Consider the following 17,984-nt stretch of genomic DNA (forward strand, 5'->3'; position numbering starts at 1 on the left):
GTCAAAAATCATAATTTGAAAAAAAAATACGTCATTTTAAAACTTTTGTAATTATTTTCAAACTTAAGATAGCAAAAAAAAAAAAGAAAAGAAATTGCATCTAGATAATTCATTTATCTATGTCAATGTCAAATTTCATTAAGATTGAAGGCAGTGCAGTATGTTTAATTTTGGCCAAAGCCAAAAGTGACCAACCCTCTTTTCATTTCTCTTGCTAAAGTCCCATTTCAATCAGTGGTTACACTTCTTTATCGAGGGCTGCGGTTATTCAGAGTCGACTATGAATAACTTTCTCCGGTTATTCAGATTCGACTCTGAATAACTGTCTACGGTTATTCAGAGTCGGGGAGTCCACTCTGAATAACTGTAGACAGTTGACTCTGAATAACTGTCTACAGTTATTCAGAGTCGGGGAGTCCACTCTGAATAACTGTAGACAGTTATGAGTGATGAACTTCCAGTTTGCAACCACACGGTTTTTCTGTTTGTTTTTTTTCTTCTCTCCCACCTCTGTTTAACCCTACGGGAAAAAATCGTTTTACTTTTTCGTATTTTCTTGTCTCTTCTGCCATGGCAGTTTTTTGCATCGGTGATTTGCATTGCGGCCGCAAAATTTGCAATTCTTTGCAAATTGTCGAGATTTTGCAAAAAAAAAAAAAAAAAAAAAAAAGAAATATCTTAAAAAAATATAGTGGGGACCAGTGATGATAATCTTCCGCGGATTTCTGGGATTCTAGGATTTGTTCATAAATGTTCCGTTGTTTTTTGTCATGTCAAACATTTTCTGCTCAGTGGTAGTTCAGGGGAGGGGGGGGGGGGGGGAAACAATAATATGCCTTCTATCATTTTTTGACACCTCTGCTCAGTTGCATGAATTTTGGTGACACTCCTTTATTTATGACGTTAGTCTAGACACGCTGGCGCCAAATGTAAAAGGCAGCACAAGACACATGGTGGCCATGAATGAGAAGATGATGAAAGGGAAGGGGATGGAGCAAATGGATGTAAATATTTGTGTACTTTTTAGCTGTAACATGATAATACATTCATTTGACGATTTTTTAGGTTTATAAACGTGTCTTTTTTCTTTCTTCCTTTTTAAGTTTTGTTTTGTTTTTGTTTGATTGTTCTGAATTTGTTAATAGAATTCATTACAACTTGTGTCTAATTATAAAACAATTTAAAAAAAAATAAAAATCAATTCATTAATTCTCTCTCTCTCTCTCTCTCTCAGCCACCCTTCTATCTTCATATTATGTTTATAGATATCATTTGGTAATAATAGAGAGATAATAAGTTAGGCTGATCGATTTAAGAAATGGTTGTTTATAAGCTAATTTAAATTTGCTTTGTTGATGGAATATGTTTTGCAATTGATTAAAGATTCTTATTTATAAGCGACTGAAGTTGAAAAATCGCCAAGTTTTAAGAATTTGGCACTAAAATTGCCAAAGTCACAAAATAACCGTAGTAAACTGGTATCAAATTGAAAGAAACTCATCTCGCAAGAACTCAACTCGATAATTCGATAGGCTACTCGGCTCTAAATATCTGTACACATGGTTATCCAGGGTCGACTCTGAATAACCATCTACAGTTATCCAGAGTCGACTCTGAATAACTGCCTACAGTTATCCAGAGTCGACTCTGAATAACCACTCTCGTTATCGAGAGGGTGTCCAAGGGGGGAATTCAGTCACAGATTTTGAGCTCTTTGCAATAGTAAATTTTGAGTAGTAAAATAATCATAACTTTGGAACTGTTTATCCTAGAACTAAAAGTAAGGTATCATATTAAATGATAAATGAATATATGGTTTGTAAAGAAGACTCACCATTCTTCCAAGGATCTGGAGGATCACAACAGCAGGTGATTGACGAGTCATCCGGAAAACGAACCCCTCTTTTCTTCTTGTAAATCTTTTTAGACCCATTATACTTGTCATTCACACTTTCATCTTTCTCGGCTTCTAATAACGACTCTTTATGAGCAGTATCTGCAGAGCCATTGGAAAGTTGCTGAGACATCTGCTCATTTTTCTTGTTTTCTTGAACTTCTGCCTCCATGAACTCAACATCATTCTGCTTGCAAATATCACCATCTTGATCAAGAGCTTGCTCCTTTGTAATGTTCTCATCATGTATGTTATTGGTGGCTAAACAATTATTGCTTTTGAAATTATTGCTAATATTAGAGGAGGATATTGAATGATTATCGAGATGAGAATCTTCACCAACATCGGTTTCGCGACGGCCTTTGTTTACTTCCGATAATCCACTCCCACTCCCACCTGAAGTATCAAGATCAGAAAATGGACTGACCGAACTCGGAGGCTCTGTATCGAGTTCAGCCATTTCGTTCTAATAAATCAATCCATAAGGATATCAAATCATCAAAAATGTGGTTGGTTTAGTAAAGTCCTGGACGAATAATTAGGATATTATGTTTTTCTCGCACAATCAATGTATCATTTTTCCCGTGTTGTTGATGGCTGCCATTATAAACGCCTGCGTCATGTGACTTCCTACTGCGATACTATAAAGCAATTTTGATTGGTTTGAAAAATATACAAAAGCCAATCAAATGTCCTCTTCTTGCCATACCTTTGGCGGCCGTTTCAACAAAAACAAACCGAAAGTTCCATCTCTTCCTCCTTGCTTAGGTTAAGTCAATTCTTACTATCTCTGACTAAACTAAATGGAAATTCCTCTTCCTTCAATCTTGTCAAGGTTTTAATAATAAAATCGACTTGGTCGGCAAATTATTTTGAAGTACATTATCTATTAACTGGTAATTGTCAATAGTTCTAGTCTAAGTTAGTAAAGTTAATCCTATCTCTTCTCGACTCCTTAGCCTTAGCCTTAGGCTCTAAGTCACTGAGTCGTCTAAGTCCTGAGTTCTATCTTAGTGATTGGGAGTGACTATTACTATTCTCATCTGGATGAGAATAGAGAGTGGCACCTTCTCGCTATTCTCATCCCCTAGCCCCCGCCCTTCCTCGCTACTCTCACCCAATCATCACAATTTCTCTCGTGGCTGCTTTGGAAGTAAAAGGAGAGGAGCATACTCATCAACGAACACCTTGCATTCAATTGAAAAATCTACCTTGTCTAAGTCTAATTAGAAAGTAGTGTGACAATATTATGTTGTGTGTGAGAGAGATGACGATGATCGAGTGAGAATAGAATTATGTATGTTCACTCTCCTTACGTCCAGTAGCCTACCACTAAAAGTAAAAGTAAAAGCAGTGACGAGAGTCGAGAGAGGGAGAGAGAGAGAAATTTTTAATGCATGATATTAATGATATGATGTTAACCCTCCTTATTTATGTCCAGTACCACTAAAAGCAGTCACGAGAGAGATGATGTCAATCAGGTGAGAATATTGAGGAGGGGGTGGGGGGGGGGGGGGGGGAGCTAAGCTAACCATGCCTGTTGATTAATACAGGAGTGAGAATAGTGAGAAGGTGCCACTACCTCTATTCTCACCCAGGATGAGAGGTCGAATGTTTTTCTATTCTCACCCAGGATGAGAGCTTGACTGTTTTTCTATTCTCATCCAGGGTGAGAATAGAGGCAGCCTATTATTATTATTATTATTTATTTTTATTATTTTTTTTTATGGCAGGACTTCCTTAGTTTCACAGCACTTTTATTATATTACTTAAGCTTTAAGCCATTGCGGACTTTCATTTAGTTGCAATGTCCAATAAATATTACTATCTCTGAGATAAATTTGATCTTTAGAAATGATGTTTCTAATTTCAAAAATAATTTGCTGAGTCGGTTGTCTTTTACGACTCCCATGGACGCCATTACTACTGAGTGGTGACCATTCAGTTTCATGGACAGCAAACATTACGTTTCATCTGTTACTAGCTTGAATTTATTTTACACTTTTAACTTCTATTCTATTATATTGTTATACATGCATCAATTATAATAAATCCATTTGCAATATTTCTGTTAGAATTCACTGGCTTTAAAGCTGCATGCCGAAAAAACAAAGTGTCCCAGGCCATATTGTTTTCTTACATTGCTGGGAATCCTCTTCTATTTTAATAATCAATATATTTTATTCAGTTCGCAGTGATGCCAAAACTCCGGTTTCACCGGAAAAAACTCTGGTCTGGGGCAAAAAATTCCAGGTTCCGGGCAACTTCCGTCAAATTCCGGTGAGGTCAATTTGTTCCAAGGATACCCCCCTCCAGCCACCACATCATCATCACTGCTACTACTACAACCACCACCACCACCATATCATCATCACTACCTCTACTACTACAACCACCACCAGCACATCATCACTACCACTACTACTACAACCACCAACACCACATCATTATCGCTACCTCTACTACTACAACCACCACCACCACATCATCACTACCACTACAACTACAACCACCACCACCACCACCACCACATTACTGCAACCACCACCACATCATCATCGCTACCACTACTAGTACAACTACAACCACCACCACCACATCATCATCATCACTAACACTACTATTACAACTATGACTATCACATCATCATCATCACCACTACTACTACAGCCACCAACACCACATCATCCTCACTACCACCAGTACTACAATCACTACCATTAGGTTTTGGAGCTTTACTTCATTTGAAATAAGGAAACTTTGGGATTGTATTTGGCATTGTGTTTATAATATATCATAACGATATAATTCTAATCAGTTTTCTATTTAGAACTATACAATATGTAAACACAATGCCAAACACAATTCCTTTTTCTTGTGTGCGGAAATTTCTCTTTCGGCATTGAAAATCCTACGAGTGGTGTCTGAAATTCCTGTGAGCCAAATTTAAAGTTGGCGTCTCTGCAATCAATATCTGAACATCAACTAATTCACATCATGCTTGGTGACAAATGCTCACAGCGGATATAGGCCACTATCTCATTATTTCTTCTTTTTTGGGGGTCTTAGCTCATAACATCGAATATTTTCGCTATATGTACAGTGATATCTACTTTTTAAAACCGTTTTTACAATTGGTGTTTTTGATTTGCAATTTCTTCTCTTTTATTTATATCACTATAAAGGATGGAGGTTCAGGAGGGGAGATACATTTTTGTATTTTTTTCCAATGGGACTTTTGCCATTCACTGCTATGAACTTACTATCATCATTGACAACCACCTCTTCAGCAATTACGTTATCATCACAGCTACCACACAGACAACTTCACCCTCATCATCATGCATTACACTCATTTCGCTATACATTTTATTTCTTTTTATTATGAATGCATTACTGTCGACTCCGCTTAATCGCACACACACCCTCGGGAGTTCGGGTTAATGTGACCACAGCTTTCATGTGCAATTCATGTAGGACGTTCCCTTCTGGGTTTTCTATGGGCTTGGAAATGTCATATTCAAGACATAACCCCATTAGAAGAATTTTTGTTTCTTAATTTTTATTTATTTATTCATTTTTGTTTTGTTTTGATTTTCTTTTCTTTTCCATGTTTTATCGACAACAAAATGTGACATTATTGTTTGTAAGAACAGTTACGTGGGGCATTGATTTCTTTCTGTTCTGTGCAAACTGTTTTGTAGATCATCTGTAGACCGTTCTTCTTAGATTTGGCGATGTTGTTTGTCCACTGTGTCAAGTTTTTCAGTGTTTGTCAGGGGTGGTTTGTCACATTCCGATGACTCATCCTCATCTTCATTATCCTGGCGTTGTCTTTTGTGTGTCTGAACGGAGCTCAGTAGTTCCTGAGATGTCAGTTCACCGCTGATGGGTATATTGTTGTTCATTGTAAAGAATTGATCAAATGCTTCAGCTGAAAAGTTGTGTGAGCGGGAACAGCATCGCTGATTTCATGTCTGTTGGTTGTCACTGCAATCAAGGTGTAGCGATTAAGCGGAGATGGTGTGCGATTATATAGCAAAAATTCTGTTTTTCGGGAATGTGTAGTGTATAGGTGGAGTGTGCAATTAAGTGGAGTGAACTGTTCTACTGCAGATAACACTATTGAACAAATAAACTATATTGCAAATGATAAAACAAAGGCATGACCAACCAATACTGCAAATACAACAAATACAAACGAGCAACTTATCATTTTGCCAGTACTACTGCAAATAACAAAAAAGGAACAGAAGCTACTATTTGCAGTAGTATTGCAAATTACGAAATGCAAAATAATGATTATAATAATAGTAATAATAATAATGATAATAATAGTGATAATGATGATAATAATAACAATGAAGTTTATTTATATTGCTCCCAATCCAATAAAGCTCTAGGTGCAAAAAATAACGAAACATTTGTTGTAGGCTACTACTGCAAGTACAGAATGAACCTGAACAGAGCATTTGCAGTTCTACCATAGATTATAAACCGCTATGCTCTTTTGTACTATTGCAAATAACAAATGAACGATATTCACTATTTGCAGTAGTACTACAACAAATAGAGGTATCCATTTAAAAAATGTTCTGTGTCTGATCTGTATCTGTGAAGTGCTGCATAAACCTCCTAGCAGATATTTGTGTTAGGTTCTGCTCCAAGAGAAGACTGGAATAAACCCAGGGCTGCCAGATGATCGCGGAACCGCGAAAATTCGCGGTTGAAAGCGGCTTCGCGGTTTCGCAAATTTTCGAGGCCTTAAAAAAAATTTTTTTTTTTTTTTTTGAATAGCGATTTTTTTCTCCCGAAAATTAAATGGCGACATTATTATGGTTAGAAAGGAGCTCATTTACGATGAATGAGTAGAGATTTGTAGATAATGGGGCAGTGGATGGTTACTTTTTGAGGATTGGTGGGGCCTTTGAAATTAACGTTGCTTAGTTTGTTTAATGTATTTCTTCTGCACAGTAACCCCTACTCTGCACTCTCTTGTTTTAGATATGTATTGTACAATAATCTTTACTAAATTGCTTGTATTGAAATGCTAATTTATAAAGAGTAACATTTTTATGTACCTTACTTCAAAATTCAGTTTTCATAGTGATTTCTGAAATTCAGTCCGTGTCCAAGAGACACCCCGTTTGGTTGGAGCGGATTTTTTTTAACCTGCCTGGCAGCCCTGAAACCAGGTGTCAACAGCATCTCAGAAGAGATGGCTTGCTTAGGGTCATTATACTGCGATGAATACTAGAACTAGCTATCTCTCCCATAGTGGGGAAGGAGGCATTTACTGTGTCTTCTATCCCCCTATATCTGTTTTCCAACAAGCTTTCTGTCTTTGTCTTGGAATGAGATTACTTGGTTTTGTCCTGTCCCTGGCCATTTGAATGTGTACCTCTTAGTGGGAACTTGTGCTTTTGTGAGGATGAGACACTTTGGTGATCTCAAACTAAATACACTAATATTGTGCTCTTGGAATCCACACCTGTCCCCTATTTGAACCAATTCCCCTTTCACTCATGTTTTCTTGGGTGCTTTAATTGCAATTCTAGAACTTTTTACTATCCCATTTTCTTCCATTATACTGGCGCTGATATGACCTTATTGTGTTGCAAGCGCCGTAAAATCCTTACAAACAAAAACGAAATTGATATCTCTCTGGTACAAAGCAAAGATCATACCGCTGAGGCACACTGCCCCCCTCTCAAGGAATCCATGCTGGAGGGTTCTTGTCTTGTTTCCAAAATGATTTTTATTTAGGTGAGACTTTAAATCTTGCTGAGTTGTATTCAATACACGAGCTTAGAATACTGTCAGTAGTAGACCAATACATATTGAAAATAAATTGTAATTTGTGAAAGATTATTTTTTTAAAAGACAGTTGTATGTCTAGTTTTTGGTATACTGCAATCTTAAATCTGAATCTGTATTGACACCATTTTACTCTCCAGCTCAAAGTTTTCATACAAATAAAAGTATGCCACGTGGTGCAGCCGCAGGTAACATGCTTTCTTTTTATTTATACTTTGACAAAGTTACTGGTAGTTTGTACTACTGAATTTCATTATTTGGAAATTGGTTTAAAAAAAACAAAACAATTTCCTTACTTTTCATCTTACTGTCATCCCATGGGAGTGTGAGTGGCCTGAAACCTGTTTTAATTTAGTGCCTGTTGGCTCAAGAAGCAATCTTAAAGACTAGGTAGATGATTAGATTTCTTTTTCCTCTATATCTTGTATAACGTGTCTCTTTTCTTTTGTGATTAAAAGCAGCTAAACTATTTCGACCATGCCATTTAGTTTATTATTTTATATAAGCACAGAAATTACCTTACTGTTGTAGAGGAAATATTTAGTTGTTTCTTGTGACAGTTCAACCACAGCAGTCATAGTATTTCCTGTGCACCACTATCTTTATCTTATAATCTTTCTTAAATTAATACAATCATTACCACGAGTCAGCAACTTTCAAATCTCCTCACCCATTATCTGGCATCTGCATTTTTTGCGGCTGCAAATGGCAATTTGCAGCCGCAAATATCAGGGCGATCCGCAAATTTTGGCAAATTTCCCAAAATTGGCAAATCGTGGCAAATTTTGGGAAAATTGGGAAATCGCGTGGCAAATTTTGGGAAAAATAAGAAGCGAAAACCAAATAACGAAAAAAAAAAGTGCGAAATTTGAGAAATGTTGCAGCTTTGCCTGGTCCCAAACCATGGGAAGCTACTCTCTACGGATAATGATCCTTTAAAATCTTTGTAACAACGCTATTCACAGTCATTTCATTTCTCAAGTCAAATAAATCGAGTCACTTACACTTCCAACTTCAGTCATAGATCGTTTCGTCAAAAAATCTTCAAATAAGGACACAAATTGCGGCAAATTTTGGTCTTTTTGGCAAATTTCTTGGCAAATTTTGGGGGTTTTTTTGGCAAATTTTAGGTCCCAATTTGGCAAAAAATGCAGATGACAGCATTATACAACTTGTGAAAGAAGAAATTAGATACACCATGCTTATCATCACCAATGTAGTGATTCAGCATCGATCTCCATTAAAAAGACCTGGTTTCCAGTCAAAAAATGCCTGGCATGTCTGGCGAGTGATTTATGCATATTGCATATTTTTTTACCAGGGCTGTGGTACAGTGTTGGACTGTGTATACCGTAAAAAAACAACTCTTGATACTATTGGGAAATATCAACATATAGGCAACAGAGCTTTTTTCCCACAAATCACAAAGGAATTGAATGATCTGCCAGAAGAAATAGTGACAGCATTAAGTCTTGAACAATTCCTGGCCGCTCTGAGTGCATACAACATGGCGTAGTGCTTGCCGGCGTTGTCGCCAGCATGGTGGTTTTGGCTGTCCTAAGGAAAAATCTTCAGTAGAAAGCCTTTTTTTTTTTGTTTCTATTCATAGATTGATGAATAAGTTTATGTATGTTAAACTGTAAACTGTCATGTTGTGATCTTGCGTATGATACTCACTTGACCTCATAATGGTAGGTCTGGGCAATGCAAAGTAATTATTTAGAAAAGGTTCTTTATTCACACCCTCTCATCACACCTAGGTTAAAAACGAGTATCTGGCCAGTAGCAGCAACAGTCATTTCGAAATTTTTAAAACTAGCTTTATTTATATTTATAGTCAAGTCCACTGAAATTCATATTTTGATTTTTCAGCTCCTAAGAAACGAGCTGGTCCAAAAGCCACAAAACTAGCTGAGGAATTCACCAAAGGCACTGTTATGACTGATGTCTTAAAGAAGCAATGGAGGTTAGGGGAAGTCATTGGGCATGGAGGTTTTGGTTTACTCTACCATGGTATGTCTCCACAATTGACAAAATGTTATACACTAGCATGATTTACATGAATTATAATATGGTGTCCAAGCAAGTTGGATAACTCAGTTTTTGATCATATAGGGTAGGTATGTGGGTCAGATAATTTAAATATTGGTCGGAAATACCATCTTCAAGTCGACAATGCCAAATTTTTGTCTCTATAGGTAAGGCAATGATAATGATGGTATGATCAGACTGACGTCAACAGATGGAGATCAAAAGTTATATTAACAAATTGATTTTTATTTACAGTTGGGGTGAGTGACTCTCCTTCATTTCATTTGCGATCTTCCAAAGCAGTAGGTTGGCAGTGTTGTTTTGGTTCTGCGATCTTGACAGAGAGAACCATTACAAAAAATCACATCATCATCCCTTTTACCGCCACTACTACAACAACCCCATCATCATAACTACTACTACTACTACTACTACTACTTCAGTTTTGGTGTGATTTTGATTACCTTGTCTTGTGTTTGTGTGTATATGGGTGTGAACTGTAGTGCTGCAAAGCTTTTAAATTTAAAATATTGGATGCTTTGTTTAAGAAATTTATATATTATTATTATAATGATGAATTCAATTATTGTTGTTGTTATAATAATAATAATAATAATATAATAACAACAACAACAACAATTATTAAATTCATTATTACAGTAGTAATATATTATTATCATTATTATTATTATTATTATTATTATTATTATCATTATTATTATTATTATTATTATTATTATTATTATTATTATTATTATTATTATTATTATTATTATTTCTAACAGCAAACTCCACTGACAGCTCTACATCCAGTGAATCTCAGTTTGTAGTAAAAGTTGTAAGTATTCTCTGTTGTTGTTTCAGATAACACTATACTCTTCATTGTAAGATCTTTAATTTCAGGTTAATTTGACTAGAGCGGGCTTATAACAACATCTTGCCAGATGATTTTTCATTTGATGTCCATTAATCATCTGAGTCTGAAAAAAGATGATGAACAAGTGGCTTTACCAACTTGAATCGTGACAACACTGAAAAGCTTTGCCTAACAATATCCTTCCCTTTCAATGAGTCAGGATAACTTGCTTGACTTAAATAGATTCAAAAAGCTAGTATAAAGGTGAATTAATTATAGAGTTTTCAGAAGGATATCAAAAACAAAGTTTTGTTTACAGTTATGCAACAGGAAATATTAAATGGCGGCAGTGAACAGAACAGAAATTTAAAAAAAAGAATAATGAACTGAATCATGTGTAGGATGAAAAATTTGAATCAAAAACAAAACAAAAAAGGTTTGAATCAAACACAAATGTGTGACCTGGTTATATTTTTTTAAAAGGCTCGTATTAACTTCGACAGATTCAATGAAGCCCTATTACATTGTCACTGCTGAGATCAACAAAATAAGTTTAATATTTGCAAAACCATTAAAAAGGCGATTCACTGATAAACACACAATAATAAAGGAATAATTGATATAGGATTACGGATGGCTCTGTAACCAGGCTGATTTGGAGGGATTTTCTAGATCATGCTCAATGTTGGCTTGCAGGAGTCTGTGACAGTTATCCAAATATGCCTGGTAGGAACTGTCTTATGACTGTGCAATTATTTCGAAAGAGGAAAAGTTAGCCGACATGTTGAAGTATTTTCTTAAGTGGGACTTCCAGTCTTTTAAATTTTAAGATTTTGTAATTCATGCATACGTTGTCAAACATCATTGAACTTGAGGCAATATTTTAAAATCTTAAAAAATTATAATCTGTGACACATCGAGACATAATAAGCCGTATTCAAAGACTTCATGATGTCATAATGCAATTTAATTCTTTGTAAAGGAAAATATGTCTAATCTCTTTTCAACGTATGCAGTGTAAAAATTTCATAGAGAATTTCTGCTTAAATGCGGATAGATCGAATTGAATGAGGAAGAGTGATTTGGCTATTATCCCTCTCCTCTTCTCTTTTAACTGCATTTAAACAGCACAGTATTTATTTCCACTGATAAATTAAAGAAGCTTTCTGTGATGTGAGTAAAAGACTGATAGTTTATTCACAATCTGTGCTATTAGTCATTATAAGATCTGGAAAAAAAATGTAATAACTCTTGTTTGTATAATGCATTTGTTTTTTTTTACTTGAATAAATAAAGATGGAAATCATTCATTTTAAGGTGATACTGATTTTTAAAATTGGAAATCCTATATATTCCTGAAAATATAGTCTTGCTAGTCTAAATCTGTTTGGATTCACCCCCCCCCCCCCCCCACCTTCCTTCTTTAAAAAAAAAGAGAATGATGGTGGGGGGGGGGGGGGCATAAGAACCCCCAAACAAAACCCACATATTTATTAATCAGCTATAGAGATACATCCCTGAATTTGATTACAGTTTTTTTTTTTTTTTTAAATTAAATTTTGATGATATTTTGACCTTTGTTTTATTTAGGAACCAGGTGCAAATGGTCCTCTCTTTTGTGAGATGAATTTTTATATCAGAGCAGCAAAGAAAGAATACAGTAAGTTATCATTTATACTTTATACCCATGATTTTCTCATAAATCGAGAATTATTTTTTTTTGGACTTGGGTTTTATTCTGTTCTCACCGGTTATTAATATTTAATTTATCACAGATATCAAAACAAAAAGAGATCCACCAGATGGCTTACATCAATTAGGTTTTGGGTAAAAACAGCCAAATTGCTTTAAATGTCATAGATAATTTTGGCTTAATCTTGAATTAGGTAACAATAAGTAGACGCATACCTGCCAACCCATCCGGTTTTGGTGCAATCATTCCAATTTTCAGCAATACTGACAATGATAGGAGGAGGAGGGGCAGGAAAAGACAAAGAAAAATTATATGTTTAAAACTTGCTAAAAGGGGGTTAAGGGGGGGGGGGGGGGGGCATGCAGGGTAATTTTTGCTGATTTTGGTGCCTGATACTAAAATTGAGTGTTGAGCATTTTTGGGTACTTGAGCTATACAACTTTCGATTTTTACCATTTATACCAGTGAAAAGAATTTTAAAATTACAATTTTTCAACCCCTATGCTAATATAATGTTCATCAAAAAGACCTCAAACAACCAAAACTTATCTACGAAAACTCCTTAGCAACAAAAGTTTCTATCATATTAAAATCTACATGTTATATATCATTAGAAATACAAAGCTAAGAGAATACCTGAAATTATAGTATCGAAACAATGATCTCCCAGCATTTGGTAATTTCTGTTTTTAATCAGGGTAAATCCATCTAAAAATAGTAACAAAGAGGGATTCCATGCTCCCGATCCGAGAGATCAATCTACTGTATAAGTTTTACTAGTATAGTTGCACTATACTTATTACTAGTGACAGATTTTGGCAAAAAGTGGCGAGGTGATTTTGGTAAGTAAAATTAGAAACTCCTATTTCTGACATTCTGATTCAACTTTTGGGATGTGAAGGGTTCAAATGTCTAGTATGGGCACAGCAATCCCAGAAGAAATTAACGGAATGAATTGGTCAGATGCAAAATTGGAAAGCTGGTGAAAGATAAAAATTTGTAGAGTTATTTAGATGCAGTGCCAGACAAAGCACACAGAAAAAGTAAAATACACTTTGTATGCATAATACATTTGCCAAATGGGAGATCGGAGTTAGTTGATCAAAATAGTTTAAACCTGCTTTCTATGAGATCCTTATTATAGAATGTGTAAATTCATGTACTTTTCCATTATTTAAACATACCCAAAGCCATTGGTGTCCATAAATCTGTCATCTGCATTTTTTGCGGCCGCAAATATTAGGGTGATCTGCAAATTTGGGCAATTTTCCCAAAATTTGGCAAACTTTTGTAAAAAAAAAAAATTACGAAAAAAAGTTGCGAAACTGGGAAATGTTGCAGCTTTGCCTGGACTTAAACTCTAAACTCGAACAACCACAATTTGACATTGATGATCACTTCAACATTACATCGTCTTGCTTATGAGCACTGTAGAAATGCTTTATTATTATTATTATTTTTATTATTATTATTATTATTATTATTATTATTATTATTATTATTATTATTATTATTATTATTATTATTATTATTATTATTATTATTATTATTATTATTATCATTAGTGTTGTAGTAATAGCAGTAGTAGTAGTAGTAGTAGTAGTAGTAGTAGTAGTTTTTCTTCTTATCATTATTATTATTAATATTATTATTATCATTATTATTTTTATCATTATCTTTATTATTATTTAAATATTACTGAGAATTAAAAATTCGTAATTTTCCATAAAATTTAGTATTTTCGTAATTGGCCATGAAATTTGTCTAAAATTCGTAAAATTACGAAAAAATCAGCAGGTATGGAGTAGCCCTATATTATGTGACTGAGTTTAATGTTGGCCAATGTAACTTTTCTATTCCACAGTATGTGTCTGTGTGTATTTTATGTGTGAGTGTGATTGTCTGAAGGTGTGGCGAATAAATTGTGTTACAGTGTGAAAAATAATAAATGCAGCCTCCTTTAATTGTAATAAAATGTCTTTTATATTTGTTTTTCCATATAGCGCGTTAATTTTTACCAGGAGGCTCCGGAAATTTTTGGGCAAATTTTGGTCTTTTTGGCAAATTTCTTGACAAATTTTGGGAATTTTTGGGGAAAATTTTGGCAAATTTTAGGTCCCAACTTGGCAATAATGCAGATGACAGATAAATACCATTATTATTATTTAACATCATTATTAAAATTATTATTAATAATATTACAGTCCACTCTGGATAATCACAACACCTTGTGATCAGTGAAAATGTTGCAATTAACCGAAGTTGATTTTCCTGTCCACAGTTGTAACATTTCACACATATATAGTGAAATCAAACTGTTGTTGTAGACAGTGTCCTTAGTCCACCACAGACTGAGCAATATGATTGAAACAAAAACCATATGTCAGCCCTGTAAAGATTTTGGCGAGCAAAATCCGTTTTAATACATCACCAAACCCATTGTCACAATGCACAGTTGTCAATCCCAAAACAAAGGATATCGCTCAGTTTCTCTTTAGAACTGTCAAAGTCCACCTGTTGTCTAAACTACGCCCAGCCACCTCACCTCCTATCTAATGTTCACAGATGACCTTACAAACAACTCATACTGCAGCCCTCTTTTGTCTCTAATAGGATGGTGACACTACTGTACCATTAAACCCCAGCCACTCTCTATTCTTCAACTGTCATGATTCCACCAACGATGAAAATTAATAATGATATTTTGTTTGTTTGATTTCTGAATTTGCCACTTTTTGAGGTCAAAAATATGTTGCGATTAACTGAAGTTTGTTGCAATTAACCAGTGACTTTTATATAGAATTAATTCCGCTTCTTGGTAAATGTTGCAATCAACCGATAGTTGCGATAAACTGAGTTGCGATTATCCAGAGTGGACTGTATTATTTTATTATTATTATTATTATTATTATTATTATTATTATTATTATTATTATTATTATTATTATTATTATTATTATTAATTATTATTATTTATTATTATTATTATTATTATTATTATTATTATTATTATTATTATTATTATTATTATTATTATTATTATTATCATTATTATTAATTTCTCATCATTTTAAATTTATTAATCTCTCAGTTCAAGACTTCATCAAATGTCATAAGCTGAAATACCTGGCTGTGCCACCATATGTAGGCAGTGGTTTGCACACATACAATTCAGTGTCCTATCGTTTCCTGGTGATGCCGCGGTACGGAACTGATCTGCAGAAACTTTTACAGGCTGCTGGAGGAATTTTTCCCACCACAACAATATTTGCCATTGGCATTAGGATGGTTAGTATTAGTATTTGTCACAAATGTCAAGTATTGTTTTCTTATTTTTTTTATTATTGTTTATTTTGTTTCTCTATATTTTTCTTTTTGTTTTCATTTACTTTTTCTTCTTTTTTTTTTTAATATCATTTTTCTTTTCAGTTTTTATTTTCAATATATAATTAATGAATTAAATACTTTAGCTTATTTTTTTTCAAACCTGGAACAATGTACCAAATTGATTATAAAAAATACCTAAGGTAGTAATGAAGTATATGAACGATGTAATAATTTGTGTGATACATTTTGCTTTTCTGTTTAAATTTTATTGATTCAGTTAGATGCATTGCAATACCTACATCAGAAGGAGTATGTTCATGCTGATGTGAAAGCCTCCAACATTCTTTTTGGTTTTAATGGCCGATCTGAAGACAGAAATCAGGTATTTTGCTGTCATGCTGTGATAAATATTAATTAGTTGAGAACTGTTTCAATGTGCTGTCCTTTAGCCAATAAAATCAAAATCTACAGTTTTTGGAAGTGAAATTTTGCCAAATGTCCAAATTTTCTTTCCAATTTGGATTAAATTTTGTCTTCTCTTTTAGGGATTGTAATATCGGTGATATTACTTTTTGATGTCTAGAAATTTAACTGTGTCACGACAGAATGCCAACACTCAGGCAGACATCGGCATCCTCGACTTTTTCAAAGCATTTGATACTGTGCCCCACCAAAAAGTCCAGCAGAAACTAGAAAATTACAGAATTCGTGGCTCTCTACACACATGGCTTTGTAATTTCCTCACAAAGCGTACCATGAAAGTAGTCCTAGACTGTTCGTCATCGGATTAATGTCCAGTCATATCGGGAGTACCACAGGGAACGGTGCTAGGACCCATACTATGTCTTTGTTTCATCAATGACCTACCTCTACGAGTAAAATCTCAGATTAGGTTATTTGCCGATGACTGTCTAATATACCGACCAATAAAATCTGCAAACGATCAAAAATTGCTACAAGAGGACTTGAATAGTCTCAAACAGTGGGCTAATGATTGGGGAATGAAATTTAACGCAAACAAATGCTACATCCTCAGCACAGCTAAAAAGTACAATGAGACCTACAAGTTAAGCAACACCGTCCTGAAACAAATTGAGCATAACACATACCTTGGCATCACCTTCTCAAAGGTCTTGAAATGGGGGAAACGCATTAACAAAATAACCCAAAAGGCAATCTCCACCCTCGCCTTTCTCCGCCGAAATCTTAGCCACGTCCCAACGTATGCAAACAAAACGCCTACCTCGCACTTGTGAGATCACAATTGGAATACGGAGCAGTTGCTTGGGACCCCTACCTGAAAGAGGATATTCAAAAACTTGAGAGAGTCCAGAGACAAGGCGCCCGGTTCATAACTGGGAACTATAAGAGCAGAACCCCAGGATGCATGACAAAAATGTTAGAAGAAAGAAACCTCATCAGCCTCAAGAAAAGAAACCCGTCTGTCATTCATGTTCAAGATTATAACAGATCAAATACCATCAATAAATGCAGACTCCTTTTTCACGCCACGACCAAACAAAAGAAAAAAAAGACCGCTAAACCTAATAGAAATAAAAAGTTGTCATATTTTCCTCTTTGTTTCTTTTAACCAACTATATAAACTGAAAGCCACTATGCTCAGACTATCTTTAAACCGAAAAGAAATTGCCGAATAACTGAATAAGTCAATAAAAAAAATGTTGATGACCAAACAAAATTCCCATTACAACTGTTGTCCAATGCGCTCTCTTGTATCCATTCAACACCCCTTACACATCTCTACTGAAACCATCTTCACTCCGTTACCAACACCCCACCCCCTGCCCATACCAATCAGTGCAGAGCGGTTATATCGACATCACAGTTATATTGGCATGACACCAAAGTCCCGTTTTTTTTTTATCCACTATATAACAGTATATATTGATATAGATTGCCTGTATATACATAAATTTTACCACAAGACGGTTATATTGACATTGTGAACCATTGATACAGACAATAATTTGTATATAAAAGAAAGAATACAATTTACACGTACGATTAAGGTATCCTGCAGTGAAGTAAAGCACAACAGTCATTGAAAATGCAGAGATATCCTGCTGTAATGTAAAATAACAGTCCGAGAAAATGCGAGCTTATCGTTCAATGATATCCTGTACATCATCATTGATCAGAACTGTGATGTCAGTGGTCAAGACTAGTCCTAGGCCATGCCACCATTTCTCGGTACTGATACCAGTTATAGGAATTCCCGATATCAATATTCTTGGCTTCCAACCAATAGGCTAATGAGAAACACTCCCCACATCACCCACTACGTCCAAGACTGTCTATCTGTCTTTGCAAGCTACCCGACCAATCACAATATGGAACCGAGACTG

The 17,984-nt window shown here is 34.9% G+C and overlaps 2 protein-coding genes across 5 annotated transcripts in view; one reads left to right on the top strand and one right to left on the bottom strand.

Moving 5' to 3' along the window:
- Nucleotides 1-2,539, bottom strand: part of LOC144979678 (uncharacterized) — a 40,134-nt gene extending 37,595 nt beyond the window's left edge. Inside the window, exon 1 of the mRNA XM_078926580.1 lies at nt 1,835-2,539. Within this exon, the coding sequence (XP_078782706.1) occupies nt 1,835-2,354 (520 nt within the window). The 5' untranslated portion in view covers nt 2,355-2,539. The remainder of the gene's footprint in view (nt 1-1,834) is intronic.
- A 74-nt stretch (nt 2,540-2,613) lies between these two features.
- LOC144979688 (serine/threonine-protein kinase VRK1-like) overlaps nt 2,614-17,984 on the top strand; it is a 33,442-nt gene continuing 18,071 nt past the window's right edge. The window contains exons 1-8 of one of the 4 annotated variants that reach the window (XM_078926611.1): nt 2,638-2,662; nt 4,083-4,174; nt 7,852-7,899; nt 9,584-9,724; nt 10,528-10,580; nt 12,189-12,258; nt 15,383-15,579; nt 15,896-16,000. In XM_078926611.1, coding sequence (XP_078782737.1) covers nt 7,878-7,899; nt 9,584-9,724; nt 10,528-10,580; nt 12,189-12,258; nt 15,383-15,579; nt 15,896-16,000 — 588 coding nt within the window. In that variant the 5' untranslated portion in view covers nt 2,638-2,662; nt 4,083-4,174; nt 7,852-7,877. Of the gene's footprint in view, nt 2,791-4,082; nt 4,175-7,851; nt 7,900-9,583; nt 9,725-10,527; nt 10,581-12,188; nt 12,259-15,382; nt 15,580-15,895; nt 16,001-17,984 lie in introns of all 4 variants that reach the window. The other 3 variants (XM_078926601.1, XM_078926620.1, XM_078926628.1) reach the window with 3 other exon arrangements.

The sequence above is a fragment of the Berghia stephanieae genome, chromosome 1 (assembly GCF_034508935.2).
Source record: "Berghia stephanieae isolate SIO BIC M18660-M18661 chromosome 1, UCSD_Bste_1.3, whole genome shotgun sequence".
In the NCBI taxonomy this organism is placed as follows: domain Eukaryota; kingdom Metazoa; phylum Mollusca; class Gastropoda; order Nudibranchia; family Aeolidiidae; genus Berghia; species Berghia stephanieae.